The sequence below is a fragment of the Fringilla coelebs genome, assembly GCF_963513975.1.
Source record: "Fringilla coelebs genome assembly, chromosome: 2".
In the NCBI taxonomy this organism is placed as follows: domain Eukaryota; kingdom Metazoa; phylum Chordata; class Aves; order Passeriformes; family Fringillidae; genus Fringilla; species Fringilla coelebs.
The window spans coordinates 86594927-86609217 of NC_140029.1; the positions used below are offsets into that span (position 1 = coordinate 86594927).

The 14291-nt window shown below is 48.1% G+C and overlaps 1 protein-coding gene across 1 annotated transcript; it reads left to right on the forward strand.

Moving 5' to 3' along the window:
* The first annotated feature begins 3238 nt into the window (after window positions 1-3238).
* On the forward strand, window positions 3239-14068 carry LOC311166071 (solute carrier family 2, facilitated glucose transporter member 3). Its single transcript, XM_084226031.1, has 10 exons — window positions 3239-3367; window positions 6261-6356; window positions 7607-7767; window positions 8055-8295; window positions 8448-8610; window positions 9253-9440; window positions 9816-9920; window positions 10345-10446; window positions 10668-10871; window positions 11383-14068. Exons 1-10 carry the CDS (start codon window positions 3353-3355, stop codon window positions 11551-11553), a joined length of 1446 nt encoding a protein of 481 aa, XP_084082157.1. The 5' UTR covers window positions 3239-3352; the 3' UTR covers window positions 11554-14068.
* The last annotated feature ends 223 nt before the right edge of the window (window positions 14069-14291 follow it).

Consider the following 14291-nt stretch of genomic DNA (forward strand, 5'->3'; position numbering starts at 1 on the left):
CACCATACACGAGTATTACATTCACAAAAAAGACGGGATGGATGGTTTTGGTGCAGTACCAGATAACTCTGCTAAGGAGGTGTTAAGGTACTTCCCCCAGCAGCCGATCTTCAGAAGAATTAGCTGTGATGTGGGAGGTAGGTGTGTGTCCTGGGACAGAAACAAAACAGGTATTTAGGAGGAACAGGCTGTGATGCAAACTTCAAATCTAAATATTTGAGCATCAGCACATAGGGGCAAAACTCACTGAAATGGGTATTTTCCCGCACACTCCTTAGGGAAATTGGGGGTTCAAGTGATGCATTTTGAGCTTGAGAAAGAAAGTCTTTCTTATTGCTGTTTACTTCTCCAGCTCTGTTAAATAAAGACGTGCTACCCATGATGTTCTGCATTATGTGTTAGAGATTTAATTTTCAGCTAAACTTTTATTGCTTCTACATTGGACCAGTAGCTATGTATGTATTTAATCTAATCTTGCAGTTCGGATTGCTCAGCATTTGCAACAGACTTATGTGTGTTAAGAATAGACAACGAATGAGGACATTTCAGAAGAATGCAGTCCAAAGATTGTCTCTCTGAAATGTGAATATGCTTAAAGCCTACACAAATATGGCAACTTCTCACACTAACAAGTAAATTAGTATTTCCAGAGCTAATGCCAGAGTTTGGGACAGCTGGGTGATCAGATTCAAGGTGGAGCTTGCTATGCTTGCAAACAAATGGAAAATAAGCTAGGAAAAAGAAAAATGTACTCGGACAAAGTGTTAGGGAATTAGGCTGGACAGAGGTGAGGCTGACACAGCTCCTTGCTCCCAGGAGCAAGAATGACCCTGTATTTCCTGGAGGCACATGCATAAACCCACACCGTGCAGTTACACAAACAGCACCAGTGACCTCAGAGGAGGAGCAGGAGGGAGCTCCAGCAGTGGGGAATATACATATAAATATGATAAGGTGGATCCTTCCAAGGAGCTGGGCTCAGACAGTCTGAGCACAGACACCAGTCTCTCTGGTGCTGGCACAAGGCTGCAGCCCCACTCCTGTGGCTGGTACACACAAACAGAGGTGTGTGCACGGGTGGCCTCTTGTTCATAACAGCCAGGACACTCCTGGTTCCCCCAGGAGCCAACCCGGCATGGCCTCACCCTTAGAGACAAGCAGACACCCGTGGTACTCACCCCTACAGAGAGCACATCACAGCTAAAAACAGGATTTAATAACAAGATAGGGCAAACCGTGCGTACCAAGTGCAGGACAAGGCTGGACACTTCTGCTGGTCGGCCAAGAATTTTCATGCAAACATCCCTTCTTCCCCCATATCTCTCCTTTTTCCCTCTTTGTTTCCTCCCCTAAACATCCCATAGTATGTCTCGTACAATCCCAAAATGCTCTTCCCGTACATCCTGTAAGGTGTCGGTGCCCCTGTACACAGCACCTCCTCTTTCACAGTTTGAAAGGTGCTCCAGCTTTGGCTTTGTGATGAATTTCACACCTGGGCTGATGGCTCTCCTGGGCTGCTGGCCCAGGCAGGGTGTCCTTAATCCGGGTTGTCACCTGGCATTGTGTCCCTGTTTTCCTCCGGGTGTAAGAAAATGGAACCTTTGATGTGCTAATGCCTCTTGTGAGGGGCCGGGGAGTAGTTGGGGCCCTCTTTCTGCCATTGTCCCTCCGTGCTCCCCTGTGCGTGTGAAGAGGCGCTTTTGTCACACAACCGAAGAAGGAGGACTGTGCAGGCATCCCGTGCCCTTACACACTTCTGCTAGCAAATAATATTTTAAAAACAACACACAGAATATCCATGAGATATTTATCAAATAAATATAACACATAAACACCCCATGAGGGTATTTATCCATCACCGTCATAAATGCCATGAAATAAACAAGCATTTGTAAGAGTGAGTGAAGGAAAGCTTTGACCTGTTAATTTAGTTACTTGTGGCCATGGGGTAACACCAAATAAACAGCAGAATCGAATTTAAAATCCAATTGTTCCAGTTCTCCAGAATTTGATGGGAAAAGTGGTGTCTGGTCTCAAGGTATTTTTCTTCCTAACAATAAAAACTAGGGTTAGTCAGCTTTTTTCACACTGTCCTTGCCCCCAGCCCTCAGCTGCTGTTGTTTTCTGAAGTCAAAATCCTTGACAGATTCTTAATTCAGTGAAGACTTTTATTGTTTGGCAGCACTTTTGCTTGATTCAAAGCACAGGTCTTCATTATTCTCCTCGAAGAGTTTGGCAATTGTTTGATCTGAAGGATGGACAGTAAATGTGGAGCACAGTAGCTTTTGAATTATAGACTCATCAAATAGTTTCAGTTGGAGAGGACCTTATAAATAATTTTGCTTCAATCTCCCTGCCATAGATGGTGACACTTGCTACTTGTTTTCTCATAGCCATATCCAACCTGGCCTTATGGACTTCCAAGGATGGGGCATCCCCTGTTTCTCTGGGAAATCTCTGCCAGTGCCCTACCACCTTCACCGTAAAGAGTTTCTTCTTCTTATCTAATCTAAACCTGCCGTCTGTAATTTTGAAGCCATTCCTCCGTATCCTGTCACTACATGCCCTTGTAAGGAAGGGCATAAATCTGGGACTAGATCCAGCTTCAACTTTGCCTCTGTAGATTCCAGAATCGTTTGAAAAATATATTTTTGGCAACCGGACAAACAAGAAAATCCCCGAAACGCAGCTACCCAGAACTGTACTTCATCCACAGCTTTGCGAGGCGGTGGGAGCACCCGCAGAGCACAGCAGACACAGCACCCGCACACTCCAGGCTACTGCCAGTGCTATTTGTGTGCCTGCCTCTGCACCGTCACTGCCCGCCTTGCCGCTTTAGATTACAGACCGAATAATAAAGACGTTTATTTTTATATACAACGAATAATAAATAAAGACGTCCCTTTACGTCAGGCAGCCGCCATCGGTGCAGGCCGCCCAAAATAACTGATTTGTGCCATTAAGCGAACGCTTCGCGCGTGGCATCCGAGGTGCGGCGGCTCCTTGTGCGGTCCCTACGGCGCGGGGACCGCGGCCACCGCCCCGCGGCCGCCCGGCCCGCTCCATCACCGCCCGGCCGCCCCGCACGCAGATTCCCGTCACGGAGGGGCGTGAGTTCCGGGGGATGCTTCGTGATTGCCGTGTTTTGGTGTTGGGCAGCAGCCCCTCCCCTCCGTCTCCCCTCCCACGGCTGAGCCCATAAAGCGGCGGGCGGGCGCGGGCGGCGGCGTGCGCGGGGCGGGCTCGCGGCAGTCTCGGGCGTGGGCGGGCGCGGAGCCGCCGCCTCTCGCGGGTTCCGTTAGGAGCGGCGGGCGGCCGTTCGCTGGCAGTCGGGCAGCGGGAGCCACCGACGATGGACACCAAAAAGGTAGGCGGGCGATGGCGGGCTCCTTCTCGCCCTCTTTCTCCCCGCCGCGGCTGCCGCTCGGGTCCCCGGGCTCTTCGGTGGAGGGAGGGCTGGGGGGAGGGATGCGATCGCGGCCGGCGTTCGCCTGCGGCTCGCCGCGGGGATGGATGCGGGGGTGGTCCCGGCAGGGCCGCTGCTCGACCCTTCGGTGCTCTGTCTCTGGGGGGGATGGGGACCGCACAGTTCGGGGGAGGTTGTCGCAGGTCGCGCGATCGATTTTTGGTTTCGTGCGCGTGGTCTGATGATGCACATGATGCTGCTCGCCTTGTAGGATATTGATCACGAGGTTTGTTTCGCTCGCGGCGCCGCACTCGGTTGGTCCCTGGGTTTAGGATGCTAAGAGGGAGATTGATGTTAAAGACATTTTTTTTGTGTGGTGGCAGTATGACTTACAGAGGCATTTTAAAATTTCAAGAAGGTTGCAGAGTATGTTCTTCCCCTCTTTCTCATATGGAGAGCAGGGGATATTTGTCGGTATCTGCTCGTGTGCAGCAGTGGAATGAGCTCATGGCTGCGTGTATTTGAACGTACTAAGGGAGACAGGACATATCCACCTGAACCTGGGACTGGATGCCGGGGAATTACACGGGAACAGCCAGAATTGGAGAGGGCCTGGGCTCTCATCGCCATATTGATGGGAGATGAGGGCAGTGTGAGAGGATGAGGCAGAGGAAAGGAGAGCGTCTGGTCAAGGTCGTTCAGAGAAGCGGGGAGAAGCCACTCCTGCCGGGCTCAACAAGTTGTACAGCTCTGGGGTTGGAGGCAGTGAAGGAGGGCAGCTGGTGAGGAGCATCTCCTGGAAAACGAATGCTGCCGACGCCTGTGGTCGGAGGGAGGGGTGGCGGTTTGAATTCCACGCTGGCGTACAGACCTCAGCCTTGAGCCTTTGGATAGAGTGGGTGTAGCTGTACTATTTCTGAGCTCCCTGTTTGCCTTTTGGGAAGCGAGGCACTTGCAGCACTAACAAATGATCCATACATTAGATCACAGCCTGGCTCACTGGAGGGGATGGGTCACGCCATGTGATGTCTAGGTAGTGGGAGGCTGGGCAGGAGATGAATAGCAGGCAGCAGCCAGGAGAAGGAAGTATGAAAGAGGGTAGAGCAACTAACCCTGCGGCTCATTTATAGACCATGCAAGTGAGGGGTGCACACAAAGCAGGGACCTTGTGGTCCCTGCAGCGCCCAGAAGGAAAAGGCCAGCGGTGGTCGCTGCTAGGCATGACAAAGCAGAGTCCTGGGGGTCAGGTGCTCCTGTGTGAGCTATGTGGAGAGCTGAGGTTTGCCTGCAGCTTTGCCATACCTGCTGGCTAGAGATGACCTGGCCTGGAACCCCAAAGCTGTTTAGATATTGTAATGCGTTTCTGCAGGCATCCAGTTGCTTTGGAAGATCTGTGTCCTCGTGGTTCTGTGCCAAATTTCCTTGAGATAAAAATGAGGGGAGCGGTCACAGGGTGCCAGGGAGAATGCCTGGCCTGCCTAGGATGTGTTCAGGTGGGAATGCCTCTCCCTGCTCATCTGCCCCTGTCCACTTTGTCTCCACCACTGACGTGGGCAGGAGGATATTTACACGATGTAGGTCGGTGGAGGAAGCCATACCTTTCCCCAAATTTTGTTTATTTACGCAGAACTGGTCATGCCTGAGGGTTGTGCAGGCCAGAAGGACATACACGCTTGACTTGAAAGATTGGTGGAGGTGGCACGAGCACTATATAACAGAAGGTTATTGTCAAAAACTTTGGGCAGTTTTGAGAGCTACTACTCCTGGAGCTGAGCTAGAAAGTGAGAGACTGGAAGAGCTGTGACAGTAGGTCCCACATAGTAGTTTACTCTGCCAGGCTTAAGTACAATAATTGGAAAGTCTTGGAAAAGGAACTGTTAATATTTTTGGAAAAGCTTCCCAACCTCCTGAGATGGGAAAGAACACAATCTTTCTGAATTGTGCCAACTCAGGCAGTGGCTGCCCAAGTGCCAACTCCTGAGTCACCTGCTCCCCCACACCTCCCTCACTCGGAGCTGGCTTAAATGCCACAAGCTTTAAAAATGAACAAAATGTCAGATGCTTTTTGCTGACACTTAAATTTCTCAGTCTGTGGGACTTCTGAGGTTGGACCCTTAAGCCTTCCGTATGGCTCAGGGCCCAGCAGTTTTTATTTTAATTTACTAGAGATTCAGGTACACTGAAACTTCAGGGAGTGTGCTTCATTTAAGATACCAGCTATTGCCACAGCTTAAAGAAAAATAGATGGGAAACTTGGTAGCAACTGCTGCCACCTCTTGAGGCAGCCACTGTGCCAGTGCCCTGGGGCAGGGATGGGAAGTCCTAGCCTGGGAAAAACAAGCCAGTTGCTGAAGAGAGTGGAGTGCGTGTTGTAACTGTGTACCGTACACTGTGACTGCCAGTGTACCTCACGGGCAGATCTGAGACTCAATTTATGGGAACTTGTCAGCTGGCACAGGGAAGAGTTAGACCCTTCTTTCATGACATGCCAGAGATCAGCAAAAGCTGCTGTAAAGCAGATCAACCCAAAATAACAGCCACTAATGCAGGCAGTGTATTCATTACTGGTGAGCTGAGAATAGTTGCTGAAGGTCAGGAGATAACAAAGGGGAGGCCCTGACCAAGCCTCCTACTTGTAGCCACAGAACTTTTCATGCTGTACAGTTGCATCTCCCTTTCTAGGGAGGGGGGTCCAAGGGATGCAACTCACCCTTGCTGGATCAAAGCCCATTCCCTGCCCTCAAAGCACTTGCACGCGGCACCTATGAGCTGCAGCTGCTCTTTATGCTGAAGAAAAGCTCAAGTTGCGTAGAAAGCCAAATTAACTAAATAATTGTTCCCTCTCGTTCCACAGAAAATCACAGCTCCTCTTATCTACGCTGTTTGCATCGCTGCCATTGGATCTCTGCAGTTTGGGTACAACACCGGTGTCATCAATGCCCCTGAAAAGGTGAGAGGAAGATGGAGGTGGGATGGGTGAGGGGCTGATGGGAAGACAGTGGTGTAGAAAGGAGAGGAACTGTCTCCCAAGTAATTTGGTTCTCGTTTAAGAAGTCAGTAAGGTATTAAAACCCCCGTTCAAATATACTATTAAACAGGAAGAACAAAGTTTGGGGGAGCGGGGGGAGAGCAAACAGAGAGGTTAATTCTCTCAATTAGGAGCACAGGAAGGGCAGGAGGTTTCCATCTGCCATATGTGGTGTGTGGAGGAATGTGAGCTGCCTCATTTTTGAGTCAGAAAAAACCAACCATGGCAGAAGGAATGTAGAGAGCAGTGTGCAGAAAATAGTTAAGGGTTGGTAGGAATTACATCTGCCCTAATTTAGTTTATTTTACTTGTTTATTCATTTCTTGTGTTAAGTATAGATTGAGTGCTTGTAAAAGGGTTATGACTTGGACATTTGACCAAATCATCCCATGACTGTAGCCTAAGAAACAAGAGGTGAAGAAAATGAGAGATGTGGTTTTCATGTAACTTTAAGATGGTTCCTCTGTCAAGAACTGAGTCACGAATACCACATCCACCCTCTCTCCGGGAAGAGATGTTCACGACGGGATGGGGGATGGGGTCAGTCCTCCCTAGTTAATGTCCTGCTGCCATCTGCTGGGGGCAGACACTCGGTCCCCCCCAGCCCATGCCAGAATTTACCTCACTAGCTAAGAGGATGCCTGAGAAATCAGCAACGTGGCCCTGTCACATCCCCTCTGAGACAGCATTATGTAAAAGATAAACAATTTTTCAGCCTTACTTCAGTGAAGCCTTGTGTGTCTCCAGCTATTTCTATACCAGAAATCCTATCCCTGCTGTCAATGTTTTGGTGTTGCCAGAAATGTTCCCATCCACTCACTGGTCATGTTTTCTTGTTCCCTTTCATTCCCAACTGTCTCCCGCCTCCTCCCAAGAACCACCAGTGACTCATATCATCTGAAATATTCGGAAGATAAGCCTGTTCTCATTAATAAACACTGCTGTCCTGTGGGTACCCTGCCTGCCCCTCCACTCGGAGAAGCACTCTCCCTCATCATACTGAGCTACTTCTCAGTGAATGCTCCTCCTTCTGTGCCCTTGTCTTCCTCTTGTATAACTTGTTGCTGCCTTTTTGGGTCTCTCTCATGGCAGAAGGAAGACAGTCTCCCGTCTCCCAAGTGTAAAATGTCCCCCTCTGGATTGTAACTCTTGCTACCTGACTCCTCTTGCAGATCATCCGAGGCTTTTTCAACAAAACCCTGTCAGAGAGGAGTGGGTCGGCTGTCTCCCAAGAACTGCTCACCTCTCTATGGTCGCTTTCTGTCGCCATCTTCTCAGTAGGAGGCATGATTGGCTCCTTCTCAGTCAGTCTCTTTGTAAACAGATTTGGCAGGTAAGTTGGGAAGCAGGGCATGCGAGCTGTTGGAGAACTTTTCCCTTTACAAAGGAGTGTTGGGAGGAAGAGGGCAGAGGTGGGAAGAGATGTGTGGAGAGGAAGCAAGAATGTGTGGGCTGCAAAAAAGGATTGCAGGCCAAGGCAGGATCTGAATGAGAATTATTCCATTCTGTTCCCACCCCTGAGATGGGAGATCATGGGCAGGTTTACATTTACCCCTCTCCCAATGATTTTCCTGCTGTATTGCCAGTTTAAGCTCAGTCTTGACATCTTTACCCTGGCAGGAGGAACTCCATGCTGCTGGTGAACATCTTGGCCTTTGCTGGTGGCCTCCTAATGGCCTTCTCTAAGGCAGCAGGAGCAGTGGAAATGTTGATTATCGGCCGCTTTGTTATTGGCACCTTCTGTGGCCTGTGCACCGGCTTTGTGCCCATGTACATCAGCGAGGTCTCTCCCACCAGTGTCCGTGGAGCCTTCGGCACCCTCAACCAGCTGGGCATTGTTGTGGGCATTCTGGTGGCTCAGGTAGGCCTGGTACAACCTGATCCTGCCCTCGGGCGGGGCGAGGAGGGCTTTACTTGCCATCGGGGCAGAGTGTGGATCCTGTCATACTGGGGTGGGGGTGAGCAATTGAAGTGTTTGAAGTCACTCTTATTTCTCTTCTGTCCTCGGTGTAGATCTGTGGACTAGAGGCAATCATGGGCACTGAAGGACTTTGGCCGATGCTTTTGGGGTTCACGATCCTCCCAGCAATCCTGCAGTGTATTGGTCTTCTGTTCTGCCCCGAAAGCCCCCGCTTCCTGTTGATCAACAAGATGGAGGAGGAGAAAGCCCAAGCAGGTAAGAACTCATCTCAAAGGGGCAGGGCAGTGTTCTGGCTCCCAGCCTGCGCTGAGCTTGAGTGGGAGGCCAGGACTGATCCTGGTGCCTGTGGTGAATTAGGGTGTGACTCCCGGAGGGCATCAGGCCTGGCCTACCTTCCCATCCTTTAGGTTGCACCAGTGCCAGGAAGCATGAAACCTGGCATCCCAACAGAGGTTCCAGGTTGGGATCAAGATGTGAGGAGTGGCACCTAGCCTGGTGGGATGTAGCAGGACCAGCTGCTGCTACCACTCTGCCAGCTCCTCCTGAAAGGCAGGAAGTAGGCTGGCATTTGACAGGAGCTTGGAGGGCTGGGGTCGGCTCTGACAAGAGCGTGAACAGAATTTCAGGATCAAACATAAGCTTGGAGATCAATCAGCATGTGCAGGACCTGGGCCTGGTTTCTGTGCTGTTCACAACACCCTGACCTCTGGGTTGAAAAGAAGAGCTAGGATGCCAGCAGAGGCTTGGCCTTTCCCATGCAGCAGGCCTCAGCACCAACTGGGAGGGTTCAGTCTTCCTCCCATGCCCTCCCGCAGCAGCGGGATGGGACACACAAACACCTCCCCTGGCCAGTAGGTGTGTATCTCGTACCTGACGTCTTTGGATTCTTCCCTCCAGTTCTGCAGAAGCTCCGTGGTGATCGGGATGTGTCTCAAGACATCGAGGAGATGAAAGAAGAAAGTGCTAAAATGTCCCAGGAAAAGAAAGTAACTGTGCCACAGCTCTTCCGTTCTCCAAACTACCGTCAAGCCATTATCATCGCCATCATGCTGCAGCTCTCCCAGCAGCTCTCAGGCATCAATGCTGTGAGTTATCTTGCTGTCCCATCTTCTGGGCCTCCCTTATCTCTGGCTAAACTTTTACTTGCTGCTGGTGTGGAGAGAACTCTTTAAGTCCCAAAACATCTTTGTGCCTTGACTGGAGGTCACTGTTTTGTCGTCTGGCAAAGATGCCGAGATGGCAAGTGGATATTGTGGCTTTCACTTTCCCCACGTGCAGTCTGGCGAGGCACTGCAGCCTTGCACCAAGTGAATGAACTTTGACTGGAAGCATGCTGTTTTATAGTGTGGAGTGCTGCTAAGAAACTCCCTGATGGGAGTGCAAGCTGTTAGGCAGAGGATGTGGGACATGCTATCAAACATGGAATCGTGACTGTGTCCAACTTTGTCTTCTCTTCCCAGGTATTCTATTATTCCACGGGGATTTTTGAAAGAGCTGGTATCACACAGCCTATCTATGCCACCATTGGAGCCGGTGTGGTAAACACAGTCTTCACTGTGGTATCGGTGAGTGGGACAGGGCTGTGTCTGCCCGGGCGTGGCCCTTGCAGATGGGATACAGACAAGTAGCCAGGTGGTGGCAAAGCACTGGGCTGTTCACTGACCTGTGGGAGCAAAGACCAGCGTGCATCAAAGGCGGCATGGTGGGAGGAGAGATGGGCAGAAAGAGATGTTGTTATCTTAGATGAAAGAGAATGTGGAAAAGGAGTGCATGTAGGGAAAAGAGGGATGAGAGAAAGCAGTAGCAAGAACCAGAGTGGAAGAACTTGTGCTGACAATGGAGCAGCCTGGTGACCTGCACTGAGATCATGGTCTCTGAGGTTTATGGCAGATAAGGAAAAGATGCAGGAGACACTGAGCAAGGGAGGTTTGTCCTGCCTTTGCTGCCAAAGTAATGGACATTTTTTTCCTTCTGCCTTCTCCTTTCCAGCTGTTCTTGGTGGAGCGTGCTGGCCGCCGGACCCTCCATTTAGCTGGTTTGGGTGGCATGGCTGTGTGTGCTGCTATAATGACTGTGGCTTTGGCTCTGAAGGTGAGTGATTGGTGTTGCTGTCCAGGCTGACCCCAGCAGGAACCTATAAGAAAACACATCTGCTTTGCTCTGCAATACTGCCCTGTAGGCAGGTAGACCCAAGTATGCAATGGAGAGAGCAATTTTATAACTCTGGCAACTGCTACAGTGTTTGCAGTGCAGCTGAGAAAGTTGTGATGCTAGAGATGGCATTGTGCTGATCATACTTTGTTCCCTTGCAGGATGTCGTGGATTGGATCAGATACATCAGCATTGTTGCCACTTTTGGCTTTGTGGCTCTTTTTGAGATTGGCCCTGGCCCTATCCCATGGTTCATTGTGGCAGAACTGTTCAGCCAGGGCCCAAGACCTGCAGCCATGGCAGTGGCCGGTTGTTCCAACTGGACCTCCAATTTCTTGGTGGGAATGCTCTTCCCCTATGCCGAGGTAAGTCCTGGTTTATGAAGCACTGTGGAAACACTGCAGCATTGGAATAGGCGTCCAGAAAAGTAGTAGAATCTGCATCTTTGAAGATTTTGGCACATGACTATATGACCTTTGATAACTCACCCTCTCTTAGAAATTGCCTCTGCTTTGGGAAAAGGGCAGAGTGAGTCTTCCAGAGGTCTTTGAGTCAGTGTTTAGATTGTTACTGAAGGCTGTTGCTCACCTTATATTCTGCTGTCTTAACTGCTTGCAGCTTGCAAATATTTGGAAGAGCCATCTTAGTTAGCACAACAGGGCTTTTGCTTTAAAAGCATCAATTTTGGTCACCCTCAGGAAGATTACAGACTTTTAGAAGCCCATAGGAATATGATTTCAATTTTTAAAATGCTGTGATGAGAAAAAAGTCAGTAAGGGCACTGTTGGAGAAAGGTGTTGGAGTTTTAATCTCTCATCAGCAAATGACCTTACATGTAATATGAAAATAAACCTTTTGTGTGTGTTCTCCCTGCAGAAACTGTGTGGCTCCTATGTCTTCCTCATCTTCCTTTTTTTCCTGGTCCTCTTCTTCGTCTTCACCTTCTTCAAAGTGCCAGAGACCAAGGGCAGGACTTTTGAAGACATCGCCAGAGGCTTTGAAGGAAACGGCTCACCCCAGAAGATGGAGATGAACAAAGCTGCCTAAGAGCTACGACACACCCATTCTTTAACTCGTTCATGCTTAAAGAGTCATTAAAGGAATGAGCAAAGAAAACCATGAGAACTGGGATGTTTTTCCCCTCCTCAATTGCTGCTATATTCTTCTTTTCACCCACATGCTCGCCCATTCTGCCAGGCTTGCCAGCATTAAGCAATTCTGATATGGGTGATCTGCCATACTGGAAAGCACCTGGCACTTGCAAAAATAATCTCATCTTTCCTGCCACAAACATCAGGAGAACAGAGAAGAGCTGGCAATATTTTTACTTTTCTCACATAAAATTGCCATTTGGGGTTAGCATACTTATGCACACAGTGACCATTATGTATTTGACCCTAATTACTATTTTTGTAGTGAGTTGAAGTGACCCACTAAACAAGTCCCCAGCCCTTTGAGTCTACTCTGTGTGCGTGTGTATGGTGTTACACTGGAATTTAGCAAGCTTACCAAAAAGCCATCGTGCTTTTTCCTATCCAGTGTGCACTCTTTTTAGCCTCAGGAAAAAGGGGACCAAGTCACATGCATATTTTTTCCTGCTCTTTTATTTTTTGTATAGACAGACTGAAAGCATACTTTTACTTCAGTTTATTTATTTGTATGTCACTTTGTAAATATTTATTTTTTTAATGGTGTACAAACATGTACAGATAAAGAAATTGGAGAGGTTTAAGAGAAATAGCTATTCTAACAAAAGATGCTGTAGACTTGAGGTGCAATAAGACTGTAAAGGGGAAATGTACTAAAAAATGAGATTGAGCATTTTAGGTGGTATGTACAGCCTTGCACATCACCTTGAAGTTATTTGTGCCCTCTGGAAAGAAATTCGAGGAGTTCTGTACTTGTGTGAAGAGGTATGTTTCTGCACTAAAATCTCTGTTATTTGGGATTTTTGGTGGCTATTTTAAATAATTGTTCTCAAGTGTTGATGAGAGTGAGATATTGCATCCTAAAATGGGTTTTGTTGGATTATATTTTCAGACATGGTTTTAAGCATTCTATGGATGACTGAGGGTGGTGATTGCAAACCAGAAGGTAATTTTTCCTGCCTTCTCTTAATTTTACTTCTTTTTGGCTCCTCTGTTATAGTCTAGTATGTCATAAATTCTGAAACTTGCAGATTGTCATTTAAAGGAGCGCAAGGATAAAGATTATTTTTCAAAGCTGTATTTTCTTAGCAGTTGTTCCTATAAATATTACAGAGGGTCATGTAGCATCACCCTCCTGGACACAGGCATGGTCTATTGTGGTACATGTAAGCTCATAAGAGTAGAGATGCAGGACAAGACAGCAGAGCTACTGGAATTTGCTGGTTTAGCAGTGCAAAAGGTCTGTAGTGCTCAGTCCCCTGCTTGGTTGAAGGCCAGATGTTTTTTGCCCCATATATATCCTCTCTGGAAGGTCTGCATGATGTTATGGTGCTTACCAGTGTGCTTTGTAGATGTGTACAGCTCTGTTATAGTGCCTCTGTTCGAAGGGATGTGGCAGGCAGTAATTGTTCATCAGTAAATGTCGGTCTCCTTGCTTGTCATTCCGCTGGGCAATCGAGTTTGTGTGTCCCCCACCCTTGCTGCTCAGGTCAGGCAGGCAAAAAGTAGCACCTAGGGTACACTTGCAGTCATGGAGGGGCAGCTTTAATCACTGCAGCGTTCTGTGACAGGCTCCAGGCCCGTGCCTGTCCAGACCTGCACAAAATATCTAAAGGTAGCACAGAGGTAGGTCCAGTTTAAACTCCTGCTCTTCTGAGATCAAGCTGCAGTTTTTGGATGTGTTCAAACTTGCATCGGCCTGCTGGAATTCATCACAGGATATCCTAGAAGAGAGGTAGGCCCACAGATTCCGAGGTGGTAAAAGGAAGAAAGGCTTAGAAAGGTTGGAATGACAGCAAGACTTTTGCAGCATGGATAGCCCAAGCTTTCTTGCCAGCATAATGCTTCAGAGCAGGTTAGAGAAATTCCCTTTGATGGGGGGTCTGTCTGACATTTTCAGTAACTAGTGATGACATTTCTACCTTCCCTAATAAGAAACAGTTGCAAAGATCAGTTAAATTTGCTGCTGTTAAATGCTTCCTGTGAATTAATTTGAAATGTCCCAGCTTTGCACAATGCAATCATATTGCATCCAGTTTTCCCAAGCTTTTTATTTAGGCTTACATTCCAGATATTTATTCTCATAAGTATTACATAAGATGTCTCTCCCAGTTTTGATATTCTGGCTCAGTTACATAGATTTCTGTGCCCTTCCTTTGACCCTCCAGCACATCCAGACATGATATTTCTGTATGGGTATCTGTATGTTAGGAAATTTTCCCCACAGCTGTGCATAAGAGCATTCCATACTTTGCATCAGATGTGTGTTGGCTTGGACCGAAATGTGTAGGCCTTTCTCACATGGTATCTTTCTTAATTTCTTTTTCTGTAATGGCATTGTGAATATTTCAGATGGATTTTATATGCTTATTAATGTGGTTGTTTCCTGGTTTTGAAATAAAAAATATGAAATAAATACCTGATTTGGATTTTACCTTTATCCTGTAGGTCTTATTCTTTTATGAAAGCCTGGGACTGCATCCTGAAATGTCACCAGCATCTACTCTGCAGCCTTTTTGGGTAGTTAAGCACTCTGGATTCACTGTTTTATTCTACTGGAAGTGATAATTTCTCTCAGCCTCTATGCAAATCACCTTTAATTCCCTTACTACCATTTCTTAGCAATTTTTAAACTAA